General features: G+C 39.9%; 4 protein-coding genes across 7 annotated transcripts; 2 read left to right on the top strand and 2 right to left on the bottom strand.

Annotated features, from left to right (window-relative positions):
• The first annotated feature begins 2,511 nt into the window (after positions 1 to 2,511).
• On the top strand, positions 2,512 to 10,250 carry LOC146380459 (delta-type opioid receptor-like). Of its 2 annotated transcripts, XM_084939544.1 has the most exons (4): positions 2,514 to 2,796; positions 3,145 to 3,415; positions 6,794 to 7,146; positions 7,687 to 10,250. In XM_084939544.1, exons 2-4 carry the CDS (start codon positions 3,168 to 3,170, stop codon positions 8,214 to 8,216), a joined length of 1,131 nt encoding a protein of 376 aa, XP_084795670.1. In that variant the 5' UTR covers positions 2,514 to 2,796; positions 3,145 to 3,167; the 3' UTR covers positions 8,217 to 10,250. The 2 variants fall into 2 exon arrangements, with proteins under 2 accessions (XP_084795671.1, XP_084795670.1); XM_084939545.1 differs by having other exon boundaries at positions 2,512 to 3,415.
• A 2,567-nt stretch (positions 10,251 to 12,817) lies between these two features.
• chmp5b (charged multivesicular body protein 5b) lies at positions 12,818 to 16,382 on the top strand. The gene is made up of 8 exons (XM_084939541.1): positions 12,818 to 12,990; positions 14,395 to 14,499; positions 14,658 to 14,704; positions 14,794 to 14,887; positions 14,971 to 15,042; positions 15,451 to 15,559; positions 15,829 to 15,941; positions 16,049 to 16,382. Exons 1-8 carry the CDS (start codon positions 12,922 to 12,924, stop codon positions 16,097 to 16,099), a joined length of 660 nt encoding a protein of 219 aa, XP_084795667.1. The 5' UTR covers positions 12,818 to 12,921; the 3' UTR covers positions 16,100 to 16,382.
• Positions 16,383 to 16,421: 39 nt separating this feature from the next.
• fastkd3 (FAST kinase domains 3) lies at positions 16,422 to 20,576 on the bottom strand. Of its 3 annotated transcripts, none has more exons than XM_084939538.1 (8): positions 20,457 to 20,576; positions 18,484 to 19,952; positions 18,302 to 18,387; positions 17,444 to 17,458; positions 17,127 to 17,301; positions 16,964 to 17,033; positions 16,770 to 16,884; positions 16,422 to 16,681 (listed from the first exon to the last, which is right to left on the bottom strand). In XM_084939538.1, the coding sequence occupies exons 2-8, from the start codon at positions 19,916 to 19,918 to the stop codon at positions 16,583 to 16,585; spliced, it is 1,995 nt and encodes a 664-aa protein (XP_084795664.1). In that variant the 5' UTR covers positions 19,919 to 19,952; positions 20,457 to 20,576; the 3' UTR covers positions 16,422 to 16,582. The 3 variants fall into 3 exon arrangements, with proteins under 3 accessions (XP_084795664.1, XP_084795665.1, XP_084795666.1); XM_084939539.1 differs by having other exon boundaries at positions 18,484 to 19,947; positions 20,457 to 20,564; XM_084939540.1 differs by lacking the exon at positions 17,444 to 17,458.
• A 1,199-nt stretch (positions 20,577 to 21,775) lies between these two features.
• On the bottom strand, positions 21,776 to 25,257 carry myl12.1 (myosin, light chain 12, genome duplicate 1). The gene is made up of 4 exons (XM_084939543.1): positions 25,148 to 25,257; positions 23,431 to 23,630; positions 22,458 to 22,619; positions 21,776 to 22,322 (listed from the first exon to the last, which is right to left on the bottom strand). Exons 2-4 carry the CDS (start codon positions 23,612 to 23,614, stop codon positions 22,150 to 22,152), a joined length of 519 nt encoding a protein of 172 aa, XP_084795669.1. The 5' UTR covers positions 23,615 to 23,630; positions 25,148 to 25,257; the 3' UTR covers positions 21,776 to 22,149.
• Positions 25,258 to 25,849: the final 592 nt, after the last annotated feature.

Here is a 25,849-nt window from a genome sequence, read left to right as displayed (position 1 = left end):
GAGCATCACCAAACGTGAGCACCTCAATAAAAGCTGACGTTTTGGCAGTTTACTGGCAAGTTACCAATCTTCCTACGAGTGGACATCCTAGCAAATTTGCCCCAAAGTTAGACCAAGGAGTTCTCAGAGAAACTGGAAAGAAAAACTCAAGAGCTACATCTCAGACTCTACAGGCCTCAGTTAGCATGTTAAATGTTAAAGTTCATGACAGTAAAATTAGAAAGTGACTGAAAAATAATGATTTAAAAGTATTTGCAGGAGAAAGTCTCTCCTCACTAAAAACAACAATGGCAGCATGGCAGAATTGCATCTGAACAAACTACAAGACGTCTGGACAGATGAGACCAAAGTGAAGATGTTTGGCCATAATGTACCAAACACAGCATATCAGCAAAAACACTCCAAATGTGGAACATGGTGGTGGACACGTGATAATTTAGGCTTGTTTTGCAGCCAAAGAACCCGGGTAGTCTGCAGTCATTAAGTTGACCATGAACTCCTCTGTATAACAAAGTATTCCAGTCAAATATGAGGCCACCTGTCCAGCGGTCTCTCTTGGCCTAGACTGAGTTGCAGCAGCAAATCTATAACAGAATGACTGAAAAAGAAGTAAAATCAAGGAGTTGCAATGGATCAGTGCAAACCTCAGCCCGAGTGAATAAATCAATAAGATGGTTATTTGCAATAAGTAAAAAAGATGACAATGAAGCATCTGTTTATGTTTTTATTCTTTAATGTTGGGATTGCATAGACCCACTGCAGTATGTGCAAAAAAGAATAACAAGAAAAGAGATTTTTTTATTATCATGCTTTTGAAAATGACGGTCTTGGTAATTTTTCACTTGAACACAAACTGCAGCAGACGAAGTGACAAAATTACACTCTGTTCTCCCAGAAAATGACTCGAGAGGTAATTTGTGCAAGCAGATATTACAATTCAGTAAGCACCCTTTAGATGCAAGTTTACACTTTCACATACTTAAGGTTGCAAAAATGTGAATCTAATCTACAAAGCAAAGCAAAGTTAATTCCCCAAATTAACTACAGTAAGTAGATTTGGTGCCTAAACCTGGCTAAACTGTGAAAGTGGTTCCATAATTTTTCTCTTAGCAAATGCACATTATATTATCCCCATGTTAGACCTCGTAGCCAGGTTTTTGTTTTCATTGGAAGGTGAACCATTAAAATGAAATTCATTTAATTATATCCATATTTGACTGTTTATCCACTACCTATTATCCAGGTAAAGTTTTTCTAATCTAGCTTGCTGTGCATTAGTCTCGAGCAGTTTTATAGTTCAAACACCTATTATTAACCCATGAGTCATCATTAACTGATAAGCAATGAATAATATGCTAAATAGTCTATTCTGGAACAACAACGCTCTGTTAAAAGGGGCTATGATCAACCACACCAACAGATGGGATGAAATCCCTTTATGTTCAGTGATTTCTCTGATTTTTCTTTAGACAAACAGAAGCAATTTTCTTTCGGTTTAAACTTCGGTTTATTGTATACAAGTTACTGTCATTATCATTCAGTATCCAGTTCATAAAGCAACTCTGAGCAGGTTTTATCTTTTTTCTAAAGGATTAAAGAAGAGAGCTGCACAAATCTGCCATTTAACACTCTTCTCTCATCATAGTTATTCTACCAACAGCCTGTAGTGTCAGGAGCCATAGAGCCAAGAGAGCTGTTTTTGGCACTCGCAGTGAAGGAGATCCTTTATAAAAACAGAGCTAAGCACAATGCATCAGACTGAGAGAGGTCTAAAACAACAGTGTACACTACAACTGATGTTTGTTTTTTAAAAAACATCTTTAAAAAAACAAAAACAAACATGGATTCTAAAAATGATCAAAATTAGACTTTGAATCAAGAACATTTGAAATGCTGGGAAGAAAAATGAGATCCAGTGCCAATGGCTTTTCCTTTCACTGAGGGTGAAATGATGGGTCATTCTGGTTGTTTGTTGGAGTGGTCTGAGTGCTGGCTGTGCTGGACCTTGGTCATATATCATCCCCCCTTTTCTGTCCCTGGGTTGTAGCTCCTCTGTCCACCAAAGCAGAAATGGCCCGAAATGCGCAGTGCTGTGTCCAGTTAAAGTGTTTATGACCTCCATCATTGAACACACACACACACACACACACACACACACACACGCACACACACACACACACACACACACCTGAACATTAGCGAGGTTGTATTTTTTGCACTCTCGCCTGAATTCACAATTTAAAAGGTTAAACGTGTTTTCTTTGCCCACAGAGAATTTCCTCGAGCCCCTGTACATCGTTATAGGACCATTTTTTTAATAAACTGCAACATAGATGCAATTTTAAGCTCGTCTAAACCTTTTCAGTGCTTCTAATGCACAAATCTTACTTCATTATGCTCAACAGTTTTTACTCGGCTGTGACATGGTGATTGTGGGAAGCTGTGCGCTTGCCTGCAGGTTATTGTCATCGCTCTGTCATCTCATATTTTGGGTGAATGTTGTAGGCGTGTGTGTGTGTGTGTGTGTGTGTGTGTGTGTGTGTGTGTGTGTGTGTGTGTGTGTGGTGGGTCTAGCCTGATTGCGCGCCACTTCTCCATCAGTGCGTGTGCACGAGGGTCCGCAAAGCTGCCGCTGCTCCTCTCCGGGCGCGCAGTACCATCCCCAAACTTTGATGAGCCGTAACCTTCACCAGGGCAACAAAACAAGCCGGGCTGAATTATACCTGCGAGGATATATTAAAAATAAAAACAGCGTCGTCTCTTTCTCCCCCCTCTCTCTTTTTCTGAGTGATTAAGGTGAGTAAACTGCCAGCTTCACATTACAGTGCGCGTTTTCCCCTCAACGATTCGCAGCACAGCGCGTATTTTACCGGACGTGTTTTGCCAGATCTGCGCGCGTCTCCACAACCAAAGTGAAGTTTGTGTAGGTGTGATGTTTTTGCATTAATTAATTGATCGTGCAAACTTTTTTCATTTTTATAACTGAGTAAAGATGTTCTAGATGCTTTTTTTGCAGCTCAGTTGCTCCGATATCACCATATCTTTTTTTTACCTGCCGTATGTTACATCTCTGAATTCAACACGCAGAATTTATCAGTAACTCGATTTTAAAAGTCTTAACCTGAAAGGATTTTTTCCTCCAAGCCCAACAACAAACAGGTGTCAAAATGGAAAGCACTCCGATTGAAATTTACAAAGAAGACACCAAGTGCCTCTCCACGCTGCTGGAAGACTGTCCGGCGAATTCAACTGCTTGGGTATCCGGATACTCTGACAGCCGCAATGTGACCCACGATGATGATAGCTGGGAGCAGGAGAGCATGTCTCCCATCATCCCCATCATCACCGCAGTGTACTCCGTGGTGTTTGTGGTCGGCTTGTTGGGCAACTGCCTCGTTATGTATGTGATTATCAGGTAAGGATTTTTCTCCCCACTTTGTATAACATCACAAAGTGTGTGAATGTGTGTGTGAATGGGTGGATGACTGAATGTGTAAAGCGCTTTGGGGTCCTTAGGGACTAGTAAAGCGCTATACAAATACAGGCCATTTACCATTTACCATAAAGTATAAATAATAAATCCGCATGGTGTGCCAGAAATCACTCCTCTGTTTCTATGGAGAAAATAAAAGAGAAAAGATGCTATTGTGTCAATTTTTTTTTAAAAATTAATCAAGATTCAGCCAGAGGAATGTTTTTCTTCTCTGCCTTTGCAAATGTTATTGCTTGGGAATAAGAGCACCCAGACTTGGGCTTTCACAGTGACCTCCAGGCCATCTGGTGTTAGTCACAGTTCTTGTTTTTGCCTGCATTTTGTTTTTGGATGCGCTTCAGAGACACTGAAAAAAAGGTGTGATGCTCTAAGCTCATGAAAGAGTTGACAAAATGGTATGAGACAGCATCCAGATAGAGAACGATCTTTTTTAAACCCCCATGTCTCAAAAAAGAAAACAAGACGTCATTTTGACAAAGAAAGGGAATGTTGTCATTTCTAATCTGACATTAAATGTTCAAAAGCTTGGTGACAGAGAGCTAATTCTACCTCCTCCAGAAAATGAAACATGCCAACTTTATGAATGGCAACTCTCCAGCAAGACCTCCCAGATATATAATGGGTTTCTATACATTTCTCATCAAGTCTGGCCTGGCAGGCATAAAATTAATTACGTCTGAAACCAGTGGTGCTTTGTCAACTCAATAACATGCTTACACCTCATTGGGCTTTATTTATGGTCTGTGTGAGCAACAAATCTTATCTGATGTAACGTGAACTGCTGCAGTGCCATCCAGAATGCTTCAATTCCTCGACAACAATTACCTCAAATCAGGTTGATGGCTTCGCCTGTCTGCAGGAGCTAGCTTTTTCACATCACTCTACAGACAAGAGTGTACATTTTACTGTTTCTCCACAGAGAACAGCTGAAGGAAGAAGATGCTTAATGCTGATTTATTGGGAAGAAATATATGAAATTATTCAAATGTAATAAAGTCAATTTGGGTCACAAAATACATGTTTAGGCCGCTTGTCTGATTTTCAGACATGTCATGTTTATATAGCCAAACTCTGCCCATTTTACCATCTTTCGCTTTTAGATGTGCTCTTATTCCTTATGTCAGATTCAACAATCTGACATAAGCTCCTCAGAGATTTTGGTCTATTTTGACATGATAGCATCACACAGTTACTGCAGATTTGTCAGCTGCACATCCATGACGTGAATCTGCCATTCCACCCCCTGGCCTCTAAATGGCCATTTGAGTACAGTGAACTCATTGTCATGTTCAGGAAACCAGTATGAGATGATTTGAACTTTGTGCATTATCCTGCTGGAAGAAGCCATCAGGAGATGGCTACATTATGGTCGTAAAGGGACGGTCAGCAACAATACTCAGGTAGGCTGCAGTGCTCACAGGAGTTCAAAGGGGGACAAGAAAATATGTCCTACGCCATTATACATCACCAGCCTGATCAGTTGATACACGGCAAGGTGGATAAGGGTTTTCATGTTCTGACCCTACCATGCAAAAGTTGGAGAAGCAGTAACACTTACTCATTAAACAGGCAAGGTTTTTCCAATCTATTTTTCACTTTTGATGAGTCTATGTGAAATGTAGCCTCAGTTTCCTGTTCTTATCTGACAGAAGTAGCAGCCGTTGTGGTCTTCTGCTGCTGTAGCCCATTTGCCTCAAGGTTTGATATGTTGTCCATTCAAAGACACTCTTCTGCATACTTTCGTCGCAACGAGTGGATACTTGAATTACTGTTACTCACCTGTCAGTTTGAAAAAGTCAGGGTATTCTGCTCTGGCTTCTTGTATCAACAAGATATTTTCAATCAGTGAACTGCTGATTTGGATAGTTTCTCTTTTTGGTAAATCCTATACTGGTCGTCCTTTGTAGATCAGCAGTTTCTGAAATACTCAGATTACCCCATCTGACACAAAAATGGTACTTAAATCACATTTTCCTCCAGTCTTATTCTCAGATTGAACTAGATCCACTACAATGTCTAGATCCGCTGAGTTGCTGCCGTGTGATTGGCTGATTAGATATTTGGTATACAACTGCACTTGAACACGTAAAGCCACTGAAGTAAAGCCACTGAATGTATTTACAACTCCCAGCGAATATAACGTCGCTTATTCTCTGCTATATGTGTATAAAAAACACAATAGCTGCTTGCTAACACATTAATCCACATATCAAGGTCAGTGCCTGCTGAACTAAACCCAAGTGGCTAAAAGTAAACTTGAAAAAACTTTGATATCATGACAAATAAATTTCTCTTTTGCTCAGAGGACTGAGCTTTATCTATGAATATAAAGCTGAAGCTAGCAGCTAGTTAGCTTGAAATTTAATTTACTGCTTCTACATTTTTTGTTAATCACACCATAAATAAAAGACATGCAGTGTGTTCAATAGTGAACTTCTGGTAGACTGAACTTCTTTTTTCTGGTCACAACTATTTTCTTGGGTTTTTTGTCTTCATGATTAGCTAAAGTAACTGGTTGCTAATAGGTTCCTTAAATTAAAAAGTACATTGTTTAAGCAACTCGATGATATCTGGTTTCAGAGGGCTGTATTATAAAGAAATATTGTTTTACTTGTCTCTTTTTCTGGATTACTGCTTGTGAATAGTAGACCATTTATAAGTAGTTGAATTACTTTAGCCCACTATATTGTGGTATATAATACCAGCAACTCTGCAAATTGTGCAAAATAATGTCTATTTTCAGGTTGATCTCAAATGGAGGGGAGTTCACATTAATTTTTCCAGTTGGAAACAAATTTTTCTGATTAGTCCAACATGACATGAATGCAGTTTATTCTAACCAAAGTTTGCTTGTGAAACACTGACACTCTTTATGATAATTTTGCTGTAATCTTGAACAGAAGTTCATTCTTTTAGGTGAATCTTCTAGGTTCATGCAGATCATACTATAGCAAGTAAATTGCGCAGAAATAATCAGCTATTTAAAATTTCTACCCAAACCCCAAAATTCTGCATGCATTTTGCATGGGTGCTACCACAAGTAAAAATCTGTAAATACACAATTGTATAAAGCTCATTGGATATGGTTTCCAATCAGCACCACTTTACACATAACAATGAAGTGTGAGCCTGAAAGATTGCATTACAAATTCAAGAAAGCACTGTGGACTAATGGACAATGTTTAATTCATAATGAGCCCAGAACAAAGGTCTTCCACTGAGTCGCGAAGCAATAACGGCTGCTGAGACAGTGCCGTATCTCTCCTCACAGGACAACTTTGTGTTGTGCATATTTAACAGGTACACGAAGATGAAGACGGCCACCAATATTTATATTTTCAACCTGGCACTCGCCGACGCTCTCGTCACCACCACGATGCCATTCCAGAGCACTGACTACCTTCTGAACACGTGGCCCTTCGGCGAGGTGGTATGCAAGGTCTTCATCTCCATCGACTACTACAACATGTTCACCAGTATCTTCACCCTCACCATGATGAGTGTGGACCGCTACGTGGCCGTGTGCCACCCCGTGAAAGCCCTGGATTTCCGCACTCCCCTCAAGGCCAAGATGATAAACGTGTGCATCTGGATCTTGTCCTCGGCTGCAGGGATACCTGCTTTTGTGCTGGGTGGTACTCAGACGAATAGCGGTGAGGAAGTCTTTCCCCAATGTCTAACAAAAAGATTAAGAGTCTCTGTCCACTTAATCTTTGCATAGCAAATACTCTCCAAGCATGCACTAATAAAATGTTAAGAACAGAAATATATTCAATATATCAAATCCATCTGTCACTGAAGAGTTTTTCATTAGCTACAAATTGAGCACATCCTTCCTGAATATAGATGACGTAAGAAATAAAAAAGCGTTTAGAGCAAAATGTTCCCTTGTTGAGTGCAGATTAGCTATTCTACAGCAACTTGCTAAATTGATTGCAGAAAATTGTGAAGTGGAATTTCATTTATCATAAAGTGCACTTCAAAATAGACTCAAAACCTTTTTGTTCACACTTGGTAGCTGTGTGTGAATGCCTTTTTTTTTTTTTAAAGTTTTCACTGACTTAAGACATAATCAGACCTACAGGTTTTTCTGTTTTTATTTTCAGTGTTAATTACATTGAGTTTCATAAAACATGTCATATAAATAAAATTGCCACTTTGGACTTTATTTTCTCTCCACTGTTCTTCCACAGACATAACAGAGTGCGCGCTGCAGTTCCCCGATCCCTACACAAAGTGGGACACACTGATGAAGATTTTAGTGTTTGTCTTTGCCTTCGTCGTGCCTGTGCTCATTATCACCGTGTGCTACTCCCTCATGGTCCTGAGGCTGAAGAGCGTCCGAATGTTGTCCGGCTCGAGGGAGAAGGATCGCAACTTGCGCCGGATCACGCGGTTGGTGGTGGTCGTGGTGGCCGTGTTTGTGGTCTGCTGGACGCCCATTCACATCTTCATCCTGGTCAAAGCTCTCGTCACCGTGCCGGAAACCACCGCCATCATGGCCGCCTACTTCTTCTGCGTGGCTCTGGGTTACACCAACAGCAGCCTCAATCCTGTCCTCTACGCCTTTCTGGATGAGAACTTCAAACGCTGCTTCAAAGACTTCTGCCTGTCAGCCAGACTGAAGGGGGAGAAGGTGTCAGGGAGCAAAAAGGCCCCCAGCACTGTGCGAGAGGCCGCTGTTCCCCTGGAGAACCCAGATGGGACTGGTAAGCCGACATGACTAGCAGTGGAACTGTCTTCAATCTCCCACACTGGAAAAGAAGACTCACAATACCTGGGCTTAACCCACATCACAACAGCAATGTAGACTGGGTTTTGGATTCACTTCATTTTCATTATCACCCAGGGTATAATCATCGATGTGGTTGTCCATAAATCCAAATCAATCCATCCTAGTGTCCTCTGACTTCTGACACTTTCCTTCACAGCAGCCTGTGATTGTAGGTCGAGACAAAGATTGTGCATTTATGGTTTAACCTGGCAGGTGGATGTAAACCAAACACTGTTTCTGTTTAAGTAGGTCAAAGATCCTCTTTGTATGAAGAAAGTGCTGCTTATAATTAATTTGGATTACTGTTGATGGAGATCCAACAATTAGTTTATTAACCAATTATTACATGAATCCCCATTTATTTTGATGACTAAGTAATTATTCAGGGAGGGGTTTTTTTTAGGAAAAATTAAACATTCGCACCATCCAGCATCCTAAATGGGATTTTGATTTCATACGTGACAGTTAATTAAACATTTTTAAAACAAATTTATGATCGCTTACTGTTTTAATGATGATTTATTTAGCCATACGTTTAATTTAGACTGCCAACCTTCCCAGGGTGTACTGACAGCTGAGATACGTTACATCACCTCTACAACCTTTAATTGAATAAGTAGGAGATGGATGGATGGGTATTGAGCTTACTGGCAAAATAATCAGCAGATTAGCCTTTCATAAAATCATCATTACACAATATTGCACACACAGTCGTGAGATTATTATGTTAAGATATCTCAGGAGAACTGACGATTATTTAAAGGGTAAACGAGCAGGAGACTGATTAAAATCACTTGGCCCATATCAAGTTTCATCAGTTTTGATTCATTTGTCTCTCAAATGCTGTTTATTCCCAAAATTTCCTCCTATCATTTTTCATTTGCCAAATGTGCCTTTACAAGTCCAGGAAAAAATGTTTGTGGCGGCAGAAAAATGACTTCAGGAATGATTACTAGATGGGGTCAAACAGCACTTCATATTATAATGTTTGCTATTTTTATTCAATGCATTTGACATGCTGGTGATATTTGCATGAATCGCTGACAGCAGACATGTGCCAAAAACATTTTCACATCTGTGCATAGCCTGAATGGTGCTGATTGACCGCAGTGTGAGAGCACTCACTGACTCATGTTGGACTTTGAAGTTGTGTAAAAGTCAAAGAAAAAAACAAAAAGCAACATTCAGCTGCATCAAAGCAAGTTAATCAATGAGAAAATGTGGAGGGAAGATCCTGGACTTGAATGTGCATTTAAAATTTGACAGAGGGCTCTCTATCAGCTTTGACCCTGGCTTTGTGTCCAGACTGATAAGTTGTTAACTTTATGGTATATAACTAATAATGACATGTGCTTTGTGTATGGCTTTTACCATGATACACATACTGTAGTCCTGCTGAACTGTCATACTGTTATTGTTGTGCAGTCTGATAAGCCGATTAGCTCTTTCAACAAGTAAAAATACAGAATATTCTAACAACTGTACAGTATCTCAGTCTCTATACAAAGACTTATTTTGTATAGACTGCAAAATGAAAATCTTTGCACAGACTTTATAAAAATATACTGTATTTGTAGCATGTTAATCATCACTGCTATGATAGTAAATGCAACATCAGCAGCCATAGGCTTCATGGACTGTGCTGTTATTTTGAATGTACTGCAAATACTACATGAAAGTCATCTATCTCATTAAAAAAAAGCATCTTTAGCTAATACTTGTTGATAAATCTCTTGCTGACACATGTATATGGACACAAAAATAGATAAAGCACAGATGCTCTAAAAATAAGAGACGTTATTCTAAGAATCAACACTGTGATCGAGGCATCGTTGTAGTTTTTATTTATTTCTTTTTCATCTCTGTGCTCACAGTTTAATGCTGTACATTGGCTTCTCCTGCCGTCATTCGAGCAGGACGTGTACTGAACGATTAAAACTTGTCTGTGAAGAGCTTAATAAAACAAGTTTAACAAATACACAATGATTCTTTCCTTGGAGTGTGACAAGCTCGGGGATAGCGGATGCTCATTGTTTGTTTGTTTTAAGGAAAACAAATCTCTCTCCTTTTTGGTGACTTGTTTTAATAGATGTTGAAGCCTTGAAGAGATTCTTATTGGAGGCAGTGACTCTGCAGACTTCTACAGTTTAAGAGTTTTTTACTGTAAGCCATCAGCTCCCCCCAGAGGAAAGAGGATGCAATGTGGGGTCTTTGTTTTGTTTTTTATTTTAAAGAAACTGCAACGATTAATAGCTGCATTCACATAACTTGGCATAAACAGAAGCTTCTGTATAGCAGTCCATATTAGTGTTCACATACTGGATCTCAATTGTGCCACCTCTGCAAGACCACGGGATAAGAAGATACATCAGGTGATGATTGATGATTTCTCCCACATTACAAGCTTCTGTCTCAGACAGAGATGGGCAGTAACGCGTTACTTGTAACGCGTTACTGTAATCCGATTACTTTTTTCAAGTAACGAGTAAAGTAAGGGATTACTATTGCAAAAACGGTAATTAGATTACCGTTACTTTCCCGTAGGAACGCTGCGTTACTGCGTTACTAAAACCGTGATTTTTTTGCAAGAATGTCTCATGACAGTGACGTAAGCGAGTGCGACGTTCGTGACAACAGCTGTGTGCAGATCAACAATGGATCATATATCGAGTGCGGGAGAGAGTATGAGCGTGCAGCGTTTAAAGCGTGGAAGTACTGACCTTACTTTGATTTTGATTCCATAAAAAGTGACAAAAACATTAGCGTCCGTTGTGCGTGGGAAGAAAACTTCTTTTTACAGCGAAAAAAAGCCCTAAGCTTCCAAGCAAGCACCGAGTGCGCTATGACGTAATGGGAAATTCACAGAGAAACTCGCGGATTCTTCCACTGACCGCTGCGGCACACCTGCACCAGGGTAAACCTCCGCCTACCCTGCTCCTGTTTTACAGGTGAAAATAGAGCAACTGGACCGCTAGTCTGTGACTTTATTTATTTTCTGCTGTGTTTTACTTGCATCTATTTGAAAGAGTGAGTGTAAACACACACAAAAAAATATTTTATGTGCTGGAATGTGCAGAAAATAGGTTTAAATGTTAAACTAATTTATTCAAGTCAGAGAATGTTGCATATAATTAAATTTTTGCTTGATGCATAAAGTTAAAAGATTAAAACTAATAAAACAAGTTTTAAAAAGGGACTTTTCCATTTGATTACATTTTGTGATGGATTATGCAGAAAAAGTAGAATTGGCCTGACAGATCTATCGCTTTATCACCTATTCATGTTGTAAAGCGTGTTTTTAAAAAGTAACTAAGTAATTAATTACTTTTGAAAATAAGTAATCAGTAAAGTAACGGGATTACTTTTTTGGGTAAGTAATCAGTAATTAGTTACTGATTACTTTTTTCAAGTAACTTGACCAACACTGGTCTCAGACTTCTTTTATTATGTTCATTATAATACATCCACAAGTCCCTCAATATTCAAGACCTCCAGATCATTTGATCATTATTCACCCATTAATGCACCTGATACAAAATCGTAATCGTTTATTATTATTATTAGTAGTAGTAGTAGTAGTAGTAACCTCATTTTTGATATGTTCATAGCATTTATATTTCAACATTACTAAATTGATTTAACTTATCATGGCAGTGTATGAATTACTGAATTACTGTAGGCAAATTCAAGCACTTAGTGTTTTTGGACTATTTCTGTATGTGTAGAAATAAGCCATAATGAGAACAGACAGACTAGATTCATGTTGGTTCATGTTCTAAGTTCAGGTCAAATGAATTTTATTGACATACAGAGTACCGAGTCTGTAGTCGGTAGTCTGATACTGAAAATATGCGTCATTTTGCTTTAAACAATCCATATGAAATTTCTGTTTGTTTGGATATGGACAAACTCTTCTAAACTTTTTATCAGTGAAGTAAAACAAGGAAACATTCAGGTTCTGAGCCACTAACACTTTTTTCCTAATTTACATGTTCTGTTGTATTCTCCTTCACAAATGACTTGTCTTTTGAAAAGGGCTCTACAAATAATAAGTGCTTTTATGGAAAAAGCAGATGGCTTTTAACAGCATGTTTGTTTGAAGGCAGCAAGCATAATGAAAATAAAAGAAAATGAACTAAACAGGCTGGCGAGGCTATGTCTACAAAGATGTACCTAATTTTAATATTATCAGAGTGTGTGGGCGGAGTGGGGGGCATATAGCTTTTAGTTACAAGCTGTGGTGTGGATAACTGGAATACTTGAGCTTACTGTAGGTAATAGACATAATATATGAAATGATAGAATATTTCATATATATCATATCAAGTTAATTTAGGACCCCGAATTTTGTACAAATTTTGTGTAGTTGTATTTAATTTTTAGAATTAGTGCTATCTAAACGGCAAAAAGAGAGAGAAAAAGAATTAGTTGAGGAACTTAATTGCGCCATATAAAGACGAGGCAGGCCAATAATCAAGCACACATACAACAGCACAAGAGTAATCTGAGGAGGGCGTGGCCGGGTGAGTCAAGCCCATGTGACTCCCCTTACGTCATGGGAAGGGCTTTTCCGGGTGTTTAGTTGGACACTGAACTCTTGACAGGCAAACAAACGTAGCTCTTCTTTTACACTTTTCACCTTATTTTTGCCGAAATGAATCGCATATTTGGCAAAGGAAAAGCTAAAGGTCCGCCACCGAACCTGACGGACTGCATCGGAAGCGTAAGTATGAGGCGGAAATAACTTTTCGGAAGGATCTTTAAACGAAGTAAACAAAGACAGTTAGCTAAGTGTTAGCCAAGTTTCTGGGGACCAAACAAGCCACGGGTTCACATATTTAATTGGAGATATAATTTTCGGAAATATACATTATTTTCTAGATTAATCGTATGTTATTTTTTTTATGTTTTTAATGTCTCGTAGACTTAAAACCTAACGCCTTGAGTTGACAGTGTCAGTTGGTAAATGAGGTTCTCAAAGCAAACAATCAGTTCTCAGTGTGGGTAATGGGTCATCATTGTGTAACGTTGGGCAGGAATTTGGGCCATTTGACTGTGATTGAGCTCAAACCATGTTGTTCTTCGAGTAAAACAAAGAGAATAAGCAGACATGAACCAGTTAAACTGGTTGTCAGACTGTAGATGAAGGACGTGTTTAACGATGATGAGTTTTAGCGCCCACTGCAGAAAAATTACCACGGCTGTGATAGAAAAAAATTTTGTTTTTAATTTACTGTAACATAAAATACATTTACAGTGTCCACCAAATGGCCTGAAATAACAGGAAAATGCTTAGTTTCTGATAAGATGAGAGAAAATAGATCCCAAGGGAAATCCCTGTGCCTTTTTAGATGCTCGGTACAATGAGAAAAAACATTCTCACACACAAAAAAAATTATGATCAACTACTGAACGGCTGCTGGAAAGATAAGACACAGGTGAGAACAACAGCAAAATGTCTACAGGACAGTTTAAATGTCAGTATGATTAGTATTATAAATAGGCAGAAAGTGGTGTTTTAAATAATATTTTTAATGTTATAGGGAATTGTAGCATGTGACAATGGAGAATAAACTACAAATGATACTGTATTAATAATAATAATAATTGTCCCATCTGGTAAAGAGTCGATGGGTTAGGAAGTGTTGCTGTGCATGTGTATATTTTTCATGTATCACATGAGGGAGGAGTTGTACTGTCTAATAGCCACAGGTAGAAAGGAACTTCCTGTAGTCCTCAGGCCTGCACCTTGTGGCAGTGAGTCATTTGACTCGTGTGCTGTGGTGACTAATTAAGAGGGTCATGCTTGGATGGATTGTCCAAGATGCCGAGGAGTTGAACCAGTCTTCTCGATCAGTTTGTTCAATCTGTTGCCATCAACTGCCTTCACCCAGCTGCCCCAGCACACTGTCGCATACAAGACCACTATTGCTACCACGGAGGTATAAAACATAGGCAGCATAGTCTGTAGATGCCCTTCAACATCTGTAGGACAATTTAGTGGCCTATTCTGAACCAGGAAAAACCCTGAATTCATTACTGTGTTGTTCTTTAAAAAGAGCTCCAATAATAATATGGTCCTACTGTCAGAGATCAACTAAAATTGATGTCATGTTTCTACTTTCAGGTGGATTCTCGGGCGGAGTCTATTGACAAGAAAATCGCCAGACTAGATGCTGAACTTGTGAAGTACAAAGATCAGATGAAAAAGATGAGAGATGGGCCTTCAAAGGTGAGTCTTGTTGTCCGGTTGTACTGTAAGACAAAGAGGCTGGTGTCTCTTAAAAACTTTCAGTACGACATCTCAAGATCAAAATAAACCTCTCTAAAATAATTCCTACAGTTTGTGAGGGTGTTTTCCACAAGTTTGTCCTTTTTCTCCCCCACTAGAACATGGTCAAGCAAAAGGCGATGAGAGTGCTAAAGCAGAAGAGAATGTGAGTACTTTTACTTCCTAAAGAAAGAGTAAGTTATTTAAGCTGCTGCCTTGATTGCTCTCATAACTTTTTTCCTTCACGGCTCCAAGGTATGAAGGCCAGAGAGACAATCTTATGCAGCAGTCGTTCAACATGGAGCAAACAAACTACGCGATCCAAAACCTGAAAGACACTAAAACTACAGTAAGAGAACAGGAACTGGACCAGGTCTTAGTTACAGAAGAAAATATTATGTGTGCTAACATGTTTTGTTTTTTTTCTTTTAGGTTGATGCCATGAAAGTTGGCCTCAAAGACATGAAGAAGGCTTACAAGAATGTGAAGATTGATAAAATTGAGGTATGCTTTCAGGTTATTTTAACAGCAGTTAATATAGCTACTTAGCTGTTAGTTAATAATTAACTAATTAATTATTATTATTGAAATTCAGTTACCAGTCTTAGGTGCTAACTCTTTAACCCTTGAAGGTTTGCTGATAGAACAAAACGAGTCGCTGTGCATCACAAATTAGTGAGGGTGGTCTCTGCCTGTGCAGCTACATCCAGAAAAACCCAGAAACTATTGTATTGGTTGTCAAATACACACGTTAGATAAGTCCTGTACAGGAAAGATCCTTAATGGTGATTGACCAGCAGGGATTAATAACAGCCCAGATTAAACATGAGCAGAGTGTGCTGGTTATCAAATTACCAAAGATGCTGCTGACACAAATGTAATGCTTCAACCTTTTTTTAAAAAAATATTCAGGATCTCCAAGACCAGCTGGAGGACATGATGGAGGATGCCAACGAGATCCAAGAAGCGATGAGCAGAAGCTATGGCACACCTGACATCGACGAGGACGACTTGGAAGCAGGTCGGGAAAACACCAATATGCCTGGATTTCACATATACAGCATTAAAAAAAGAAAACATTACAGTGTACAAAGCTGCAGCAGTTCTGGTCAAGACTTATCTTTGCAGCATATGTGACCAGTGTGTGGGTTTCATAAAAAAGGCTTCTAGTTTTTCCACTGACATCCATGTGCACACACAGGACTTTTAAAGGATTCACGTGTGTAGACAGTTTAAACACAGATCTAAAGTGATAGAGCTCCTGATCTTTAAATGCTGTTCTGTCCACAGAGCTGGACGCTCTGGGAGACGAGCTGCTGATGGATGACGACAGCTCCTACCTCGATGAGGCCTCATCTGCTCCTTCCATCCCAGAGGGCCTGCCCGGCGACAAGTCAAACAGGGTACTGATCACAGGATTTTTAGTTTCCTGTGAAATTTGTATTTAGTTTATAGCTTCTTGGTTTGTTATGCTTTCATTATTCATGGGAATTCCTTCTTTTTCTTTCAGGATGGTGTCCTGGTAGACGAATTTGGCCTTCCTCAGATCCCAGCTTCTTAAAGGAAAACACATCATGCTAGTTTTACATGTATCATAGCCCTTTTTTCTATTTATCCAACTGACACTCCTGGCCGAAAAAGGCAGCAATAAAAACCAAAGCATCTTGTGTCCAATGAATGGTAGAAACTGTAAGGTAAAAATCGGGCGTCTTTAATTAAAGGTTGTGCTTATGACTCTTTATAACTAAGCTTGTGATTGCTGGAATTAGGTTTCTATTATCTTTGTACAGTTTTTGCGGCACCATGTTGCAAAAAACAAAATAAATTATATTTTTCAAACAATACTCATCCTTGTGTGATATAGAAATCATTCCATCAAGTCATTGTTTTGTACAAAAGACAGTTTATTGTCCAGTTAAATTTGTGCATGTGCAGGTGATAACTTAAAACACATTAACTTGGCAATGACTGTTAGCAAAAATAAATATGGAGTTTTTCTTTTTAAAAGCCCTGATGTTCCAACCACAGCGAGACTGTTTCTCAGTCACCAGCTGAGCCTGTAGGTGTGAGGGAAGATCTTTTGGTGTAGATACTCCACCATGCTGGTCTTGCTTTGCAGCTTTTCAAACTCAAAGTAAGGAATCTAGAAAGAAAAACACAAATTCGGCTATTTCGTTTGAATTTTAGGATTTACTGATCTACACAAATCGAAGAACTGTTGAGGATCTAACCTGAACAACTTCATATCCCAGAAGGCGCAGATGCCGCTGCTTGATGGCCTCTTTTCCAAGAAGCTGCCTCAAGTTTGACGTGAACCTCTTTTGTCCATCGATACACAGAGCGATCCTGCAACGTCACCATACAGCTCTCAAATACGAGCTTTACTTTCACTGCTTTGACATTGAAAACATGAAACTGGTTTTACCTTTTGTATACATCATCAGTTTGGCTGGCAGGCAGCACATATCCCTCTTCATCAAGTTTTATTTCAACATCTGCAACAAGAAAAGAACAAAGCCTTCAGTAGATAAGCTACAGGAAACATTTATGAAGTAAACCACTGGTGCAGACCAGTGTGTGTGCGTTACCGAGTGTGTAGCAGTACGGCGTCAGAACTTTTGATCCAAAGTATGAACGATCCCCGAGCAAATCCACCAATCCAGTTTTCACAGAGTTGTACAGATGTGGATCCACTGGTGTCTCCAGAGAGCGTCCAGACATGAGGAAAGACTTGACGCGGTATTTTGGAAGGAGTTTGGGACCCTGATTAAAGAAAAACAGAAAGGTTGACACAGGAAAGTGTTCACATAGCCTGCTATGATGTGTGACTTACAGATTTTCATTTATTTGAAAACAAAACACTGAACAGTATAAATGTTATTAGTATTCACTTCTTTTTGTTTACCTTTACGTGTGTTTTCTATCCGTTTGAAATGAGAAAAAACACAATAAAAACACATCATCCTGTTTTTATAAAGGCTCACAGAACGTTTATACATTTGTTAGTTTGTGTTTTTGGATCTCAAAAAATGAAAACTAGATAAAAGACCGGAATTGGAGGTTGGTAAGTCAAATTTAAATAAAATACAACAGAACACTGTAGAAACAATAAAGTGACCCTTCAAAGTAACCTAGATAAGTAAATTGATAAATAATTTGGTTGGCGGTTCGAACCCCGGCTTGGACAGTCTCAGTCGTTGTGTCCTTGGGCAAGACACTTCACCCATTGCCTACTGGTGGTGGTCAGAGGGCCCAGTGGCGCCAGTGTCCGGCAGCCTCGCCTCTGTCAGTGCGTCCCAGGGTGGCTGTGGCTACAATGTAGCTTGCCATCACCAGTGTGTGAATGTATGGGTGGATGATTGGATGTGTAAAGCGCTTTGGGGTCCTTAGGGACTAGTAAAGCGCTATACAAATACAGGCCATTTAATGTAAAATGCTGACAAAGTGACGGGTAAAGCCGTCACACAGAGGGGCTATTACAAGAAGAAAAAACTTTATCGGTTATAATTCAGTTAATTACAGTCATCATGATTTGAGGAAAAACAAAACACAAACAAACTAAACACAGTGGAATATGCTTTCTGTTGATTGTGTGACCACACTGAAATACTGAGGTACATTTTTTGCCACATAACTAAAATGCACTGAAGCTCACACACCGATGATGAGTTAAGCATGTGGGTGTGTATTCAGGTTTTGCATTGTTCCTGTGTCATTCAGCTTTCCAAGTGTCTAACCCATCACATTGTTCTAAATACTTTACCTCATAGAAGGGACACTCCAACTTTACAGTCATGTAGAGCTGAGTCAGTTGTGCCAGAGCAGCCCGGTCAATTCCCATGCTTTGCTCTACAGGACAAAAACACACAGCAGGAAATGACGTCAGCAATATTTTGTTAAATCATGCACTCATGACACAGCAGGTGTGTTGGCATTACGATTTACCTTGCAGCTGCTGGAGGAAGTAGCTGCTGAAAACTTTGGAGACAAAATTAACAGGGAACCTCTCCACCAGGGTGCAGGCATGGAGCAAGTTGAGCAGCGTTCGAGGCTGGAAGTGTGAGAAACGCGTGTGTAGGATAGTTTCTACTTTCCCGAACACCTGGCCTGCATTGGGTGGGAAGTATCCCAGCTTCCCAAAAGCCATGATCTGCCTGGCCACCTGGCTGGTGCTGTAGTCATCTGCTCGGTAAACAAAGCTCTCAGCGATGGCATCAAAGACGGGCGGGGAAAGGATGTTCCTGCGTCCAAAGAACTGCATCACTTTAGTAATTGTCTCTGGGTGGGAGGTGAAGGCCACTGTAGGAACATATTTCTCCATCGCCTCCATAAAGTAATGATCACTGTGACCAAAGTGCATTAGTGCCCCAAGTACATGGGTGAGCTCTTCATCGGTGAAGTGAGGCACATGCCGCACAGCCTGCTTACACAGATTGATCACAAGAGGCATGGCCTGCATCTGATTCAGGGTTACGAGAGCGCCGAGCACCCCGCTGACAGCAGCAGGATCCATACGGGAAGTAACAGTCACAGCGTGGCTGTGCATGGCATTCAGGAGGTCCCTGTATTTTCCATCTACACCCACACCACCTTGCAGAAGTCTATAAACAGCAACAAGGTCTGCTAGGCTCCAATTGGAAAGCTCCTGCCTCTGGATTTGCTCCATCAACTGCTCCAACATCACACTGCCTGGACCCTCTATGGCCAGCATCGCCTGCCCCAGAGTACACAGTTCCCCTATGGTCATCTCCCCCCTGTCAAGCCTTGCCTGGCTCTCAGACATGACCCTCACCATCAGTGTGCTCCAGGGATCCAAGTAAAGCCGTGTGCAAGCCAAGAGAGCCGAAACCAGTCCAGCATTAGTCAACCGTCCAGAGTCCTGCTCCAGCTGGAAGCACAGGGCCCTGATAGTGGCCTCCTCCAACACAGTGGGGTTGGTCAGAGCACCACCCTCCTGCTCCAGGTCGGCCACACGGTGAAGGGCTGCTGCGGCCATGGTGTCAGACATGATTTCCACTGAGCGCAGCAGTCTGAAAACCTGCCTGGAGGAGGAGCAGGTCTCCAGACGGTGCAGGAAACTTTGCTCCTCTATAGATGTGGGTCGGTGCAGCTGGGTCAGACAAAACCGCGGGACCGAATCTCTGTGGATTCCCACTGAGCTGCTGGTGATGAAGGCAGGCTCCCTGACGATGGTGGTCAGACTCCTCGACACGCTGTCCTGTAGTAGCTTCCGGCAGCCCCATATCCTGATACACCGGCCGGCTGATGTACACAGGCAAGTTACACATAAGGCCTGGCTGCTGGTACTCAGACGCCTGACGGATCCAGCAGGGTAACATCGGATCCTAAACGGAATCCTCTGAATCAGCTTCAGAGCCATGACCCTGGTCCGGGACTCACCGGTCCCAGCTGAGCTAAAACGAAATAAAAACACAAAAATATTAAGACTATTTTTAAATAAGTGAGAGAACAAAAAAACACCAAGAGTCAGAGACTCCTTCCAAGCGTTTTCCTGTTTAAAATGAGCAGTTCATGGGTGGCTTTTTCAAAGACGCTCGACTGGTATGCAAATAATTCAAGGCAAAGATAATATCTGTTATTTTTGGCCATTTAATAGGCAATATTATCCTTGCGTAAATGTCACCTTACTTACAAAATTTAAATATATATGTTGATAGAAAACTAAAATGTCTCTGGTATTCACCAAAATGTTTTAAATACAGGGAAACGTCTGCCTTAGTTTCTTTTAGCGAACCAACCTTGAAGGTTGCTGTTAGCTAACGTTAGCATAGGTGCTAGCCTCATGTGTAACCTAGCAGAGCCGCACTGCTCTTTGTATTAACTTTTCATAGGGCTGACACTTCGGAATGATAAATAAAAACAACAATGTGACGACAGTAAACTGAAAACGTTCATACCTGGACCTTCCAACAGCGGAAAAGGGTCAAATAACCGCTGACACCGGAGATGCTACCAAACGTGACTCCGTAAGGAGCACGAGGCGTTCAAGGCACCCTCAAAGTCTGTTCTTCTTAATTTCACAAGCGTCTTGATGTTCCAAATCAAGAATTCTTAAATTAGCATATAACAAGAGAATTGCTGTAGATTAGCATAACTCTTCACACATCTGAAATTCGTGGTGTAGAAGAAGATATATATTTCTTTCTTTTATTATTAATTATTAATATTATTTATTATTTGTATGAAACCCCTAAAGGGAGCAGACGAAAGAAGCAGTGTCTGAAATCCATACTTTCACTGTAACCTTCACTTCTCTTAGTCTCCTCGCAATAAATGTTAATTTCCGATAACTCGTTTTAATCGTCTTCTGACCTTCATAGGTTTTGTATGTCCAATAATCGAGGCAGCATTGAAGGCAGCGTCATGTGGTTTGAAACTTCCACTCAGACACTAGAGGGCGACATTATCACTGCACAAACCTATTCAAAATAACGTTTTCAGTTTGCGGCCGGTCGTTATCATAGCTTAACCCTCCTGTTATGTTGGTTTCCAGGAACACCAATTATGCTCCTGGGTTACTTTGACCCGTGGCAAATTTACTCATCCAAAAGTGTCAGAAACACTGGCACTGATTATTTTACCATTTAGATTTTTTTTCGTTTTCTGTAGTGATGCAGATGACATGTGACATCTCTTCTGTTCTGGGTCAATCTGACCCGCAACATAACAGGAGGGCTAAGTGGTCTTTCTGCGCCAAAAATAATTTTGTATTTTAACCTGCCATTCTAAAGCCTGGACTGTCATTTAAAGAGGGCGCAGCTGTAAAGTGCAGACTGATTTAGCGTCATCGCTCAAACAAGATTTTGGGAAATGAACACTGTAAATGTAGTTCTGCCAAAAACCAAAGAAAATCTATTTCCAGGATGGATTTAAGCCCGTCCTTCTAGTCTGGTAGGTTAGCATCCTTTTGTATCTCATAGATAAGCATTTTTATTATACTAGACAACTCCCTGATATGAAGCAGACAGCATGCAGGTATGTACTGAGCAGTTTTCCTTTCATTATTATAAAGGTCAGATTTTACTGTGTGCACTGGACTTTGCATAAACATCACCTAGTGCTAGCCTGCACATGCTGATTGAATTGGATCGGAGGAAGAGCAGGCTTGTAGAGACTTGACAAAAATCCCAATGGGGAAAAAAAAAAAAAAAAAATCTATTGCTTAAGAATTTTGTTTCACCTGAGGCAATAAAATAAAGACAAAATAATGCAACACTTATTTCAGTTGTCATTTATGGAAGGGAAACAACAAAATACAACTTGATAGAGGGCTTTTATTTAAAAAGTTTATATTAGAAAATGTAAAAACTCAGCTAAACCCAATCACATGAATTGCAAAGATGCATTTCCTTAGAGCTTTCCAAGTGCTGCCACTTCACATCTTTACATGACAAAACACAACACTATTCAGATTTTTCTTCTAAGATGTGTAAATTTGGCAATACTGGAAGTTCACAGCAAACCGTGTTGATAGTTATTGCTTTGGTTTGTTTAAAATAGGGTTTAAACTGGAGAGTTGAGACATGCAGCATGGTGATCTAGCTGACGACAGAGAGGTGGAGGGCACAGAGAGAACGCTGGTGTAGCTCCTTAATCGTCCTTATCCTTGGCTCCGTGCTTTAGGATGCGTGTGAACTCCACATAGTTGAAATTATTCTTCTTGTCAATGGGGGCCTCCCTGAAGAGCTCATCCACCTCCTCATCTGTAAACCGGTCACCCATTGTTGTGAGCAGCTCTCTGAGGTAATCTTCCTGGATGAAACCTGAAGTGGATAATGGTCAAAATCAGATAAGAAACTGCAACAGTTCCCTCTTCAAATTAAAAAAACCAAAAAAAAACACCCCAAAAAAACCAAAAAAAAAAAACATGAGACTGTGGGTCACCAACAGGAAGTTACCTGTCCCCTCCTCATCAAAGCAAGCAAATGCATTCCTGATCACATCCTCGGGGTCTGTGCCATTGAGCTTCTCTCCAAACATGGTGAGGAACATGGTGAAGTTGATGGGCCCAGGAGCTTCATTCATCATGGCCTCCAGGTAGTCATCATTGGGATTTTTGCCTGTGTAGATAAACATATGTGATGCAAACTGAATTCAGAGGAGACTTTTCTATTTTCAAACAACTTCCTATCCTAATAGGAACAAAACTAAATTGGGCAAACATCTTACTGCCTTCAATGTTCTCTGTACTGAGAGCCCTGTGTTTATTTCTCTATAAAGCAACTTCGGCCAGCTAATCCCAGCTTCAAACCATTATTATTATTTTCATTGTGCTTCCTATCAAAGAAGCAGAGTGAAGCCTTTTAAGTGTAGGGTTTCTGCCGGACAAGTTATAAGACCAAGAGTAAAAGAGTAAAAGAGTAATAAGTTGTAACATTTGCCTGGGTCTTTTGTTTAGTAGTTCTAACCCTTTCACAGTTTACTGAATGTGTTAAAATAAAAAGGTATATTAAACAACAGCAGCTGTACTTCTCGTCCTAAAGCCAAGCTTAAAATTACCAGCTGTTTTCAGACATTAGTCTGGGTAGGCGGCTCCGTTTAGGAGCTTGAAATACATGGGTGGAAACCCTGCATAGCAGCAGCATTGGCAGGAACAGGTCACACAGCTATGCGGTTACTGCACGATTTTCTTTTTCTTCTAATGAACCAGTATAGATATATGAAGAGCACATTTTCTCTACTCCTAAACCTGAAAGGCTCAAATGATAGAGGCAATCATAATTTTTATTAACAGCTAAAATCAAATTTAAATACGTGTGCCTGTAGAACCAGTTTAAGCACAGCTAACATCAGTACACACCCAAATGAATACGAACAGAGCATGAATGGCATACATTATACCTCCTTAAGACGTCTGAGAATTTTACTCACCCAGCGAGGCAAGCATGTCGTGGAGGTCCTCTTTGTCGACGAACCCATCTCGGTTCTGGTCGATCATGTTGAAGGCCTCCTTGAACTCCTGAATCTGGGACTGGTCAAACATGGCGAAGACATTGGAGGTGGCGCGCTGAGGGCGCTTCTTCGTGGTCTTTCCCTTAGCCCTTTTGCTAGACATTGTGAATGTTTTGTTTCTGTGGAAATTAACAGACATCAGGTTACACATCTTTTTGAATTACAGCTCCATTTGATTAACTACTGAGAAATAAAAACTTGAAACTGATTTAGGTTGGGTTGATTTCTACATCTGACAAGACTAAACTAAAAGACTTCATTTGATCGAAAAGACTTCAAGAATTCCAATCAGGATGCAATGTTATAGGGATGAATGCCAACTTATTCCCCATTTACAGGAAACAGCATCATTTGCCAAGGCACAATGTGGAAGAAAACACCACAAGACAGAAAAGTTGGCAGCACAATTCAGCATTTAGATCAAAGTAGATGATGCCATTATTCAAAATAAGAGTTTGTCAGTCACATCCACACATGAGCGGCAGGGTAATATAATTCTCTGGCAGCGAATCCCCAGTGAGATGTCCCTCACTGAGCTATAAATGGAAATGTTCCTCATCTTTCTAGGTTGATCAGCTCGCTGCTTTCAAAGAGGGTAGGAAAACTACCGATGTGAGGACAGATGCCCTTATCAGGCAAAGTCTTGAATAAAGAGTTGAACTGTCCCCACGTTAACATCTTTATGTTGACAGACACTTTGGGTTTTGCTGCTCTGCGCTCATGGAAAATGGATCCAACCAGCTCGGGCAGCAAGTATTATCTCGCTATGCATGTGATGCCCTGTAAAAACAGTGATGTGGGCTGATATTATCTGAAACACTGAGTGCAACAAAAAAGGAAAGAAAATATGAGCAACGTCTTACCCTATAACTTATTAAATAAAAAAAAATATAAAATGACAAATGTTATGCCTACTGAGAATGAATCTGAAAAGCTGACTGAAGACAGCTGGTGATTGTTGGTTAACTGTGTCGACTGACTAACAACTAAAGCTGATTTACCAATATACATGACGACTCCTTGCCATTTCCTTTTATTAGATATCTGTACAACTTTAAAATAAAAAACAAGTTTTACCCATTATTGAACGTGTTTATTTTTTTTGAGAGAGAGCTGCTGGAATTGACCAAGGTTAAAACGCATATATCATATTTACGCGTTTTTAATGAAATGTTTTCTTCTCCCCAGCGTTCATACAAATACACAATTGACATTAATTAACTTCGAATAAGCCAAAAAGTTAAACACGATATTTATATGATTTAAAAAGCTGACCGTACCTGCACACTCTCCTGGTTTGCGGCCTGTATTAACCAACATCATAATTTATATGAAATACCCAACAGTCACTGGCGATAACCCAATTCACAAACACATTTTTAATTCACGAAGCTAACCGCGGGATTTACTAGCTGAAAATATTTCTTTACTTACGACCAATTTCGTAACAGAGCCTTTAGCTACGCGGCTAACTGTTAGCCGTGTTTTCAAGGCTACCAACCGAGCGAGCAACATATTACGTTTTCTTTGAAGATATGAAGTTTTAGCAGCGGGATTAAACCCGTGTTTTGTATATATCAGAGTGTGTTCAATGCAACTAAATAGCTCTTAAAATAAGATATAAACACAGACCTACCTGACAACTTCCAGAAAACCGTCAGCTAGCCCTGTGCCGTTCTTTTTCTCAACCACCGCCCTTCACTTCCTCATAATATTGCTGGGTTCCGTACAGAACACCAGACTAAACCAATGAAGAACTATGGGGGTGCCGGTCAAGAATTAAGCCATTATTTCTCATTTGGAATTAATTGCATGTTTCAGTCTAATTGTAATTCTTAAATAACTTGTTTAAAACTCCGTTTGAAAACATATCTAAATAATTCTAGCATTATTAGCAATAAAATACAAAATAATTTTTAACACTCCCCTCTTTGGAGTAATTGTAACTTCCACTCTCTGCCTGCATTGACGTTCATGGATATGTCCTTTTAAGGAAATAGAGACATACAGCCTCCCTGCGATGAGCAATTAAGGAAAGGTGTGTAGTTTCAATGATCCCTGTGGGAAGATGGAAGTTTTTAAATTCCATATTTATTTATTCTAACGTTTCTCTTATTTTCTAAACTATTCAACACATAAATTTATCTTTTTTGTATTTTTTTAAACATATGATTATAACAACTGATTTCATTCAGTCCTTTAATGGAAAAATAGAAATTTAGTCATATTTGGGTCATCCTCATAACTAAGCTACGTTGACACTGATCATTTGTTATTTATGATTCTCCTTTGTTGCATTATCATTGGGCTTTTAATGTTGTTTACGTGTTATTTATTG

Source organism: Perissodus microlepis, chromosome 9, assembly GCF_051167445.1.
Source record: "Perissodus microlepis isolate ML-2025 ecotype Zambia chromosome 9, ASM5116744v1, whole genome shotgun sequence".
Taxonomy (NCBI): Eukaryota; Metazoa; Chordata; class Actinopteri; order Cichliformes; family Cichlidae; genus Perissodus; species Perissodus microlepis.
Note: the sequence above shows the minus strand (reverse complement) of the source record. Positions and strands in the feature narration are given on the sequence as shown.

Coding starts and splice junctions, on each gene's coding strand:
- myl12.1 (XM_084939543.1), bottom strand. CDS start 23,614: ATGTCTAGCAAAAGGGCTAAGGGAAAGACCACGAAGAAGCGCCCTCAG. Junction 22,620..23,430: donor CGACATGCTTGCCTCGCTGG/GTGAGTAAAATT, acceptor TTATCTACACAG/GCAAAAATCCCAATGATGAC. Junction 22,323..22,457: donor CTTTGATGAGGAGGGGACAG/GTAACTTCCTGT, acceptor TATCCACTTCAG/GTTTCATCCAGGAAGATTAC.
- fastkd3 (XM_084939538.1), bottom strand. CDS start 19,918: ATGGCTCTGAAGCTGATTCAGAGGATTCCGTTTAGGATCCGATGTTAC. Junction 18,388..18,483: donor CTTCCTCCAGCAGCTGCAAG/GTAAATCGTAAT, acceptor TTTGTCCTGTAG/AGCAAAGCATGGGAATTGAC. Junction 17,034..17,126: donor GCCGTACTGCTACACACTCG/GTAACGCACACA, acceptor TTCTTGTTGCAG/ATGTTGAAATAAAACTTGAT.
- chmp5b (XM_084939541.1), top strand. CDS start 12,922: ATGAATCGCATATTTGGCAAAGGAAAAGCTAAAGGTCCGCCACCGAAC. Junction 14,705..14,793: donor GTGCTAAAGCAGAAGAGAAT/GTGAGTACTTTT, acceptor CACGGCTCCAAG/GTATGAAGGCCAGAGAGACA. Junction 15,043..15,450: donor TGAAGATTGATAAAATTGAG/GTATGCTTTCAG, acceptor AAAAATATTCAG/GATCTCCAAGACCAGCTGGA.
- LOC146380459 (XM_084939545.1), top strand. CDS start 3,168: ATGGAAAGCACTCCGATTGAAATTTACAAAGAAGACACCAAGTGCCTC. Junction 3,416..6,793: donor GTTATGTATGTGATTATCAG/GTAAGGATTTTT, acceptor CATATTTAACAG/GTACACGAAGATGAAGACGG. Junction 7,147..7,686: donor TGGTACTCAGACGAATAGCG/GTGAGGAAGTCT, acceptor GTTCTTCCACAG/ACATAACAGAGTGCGCGCTG.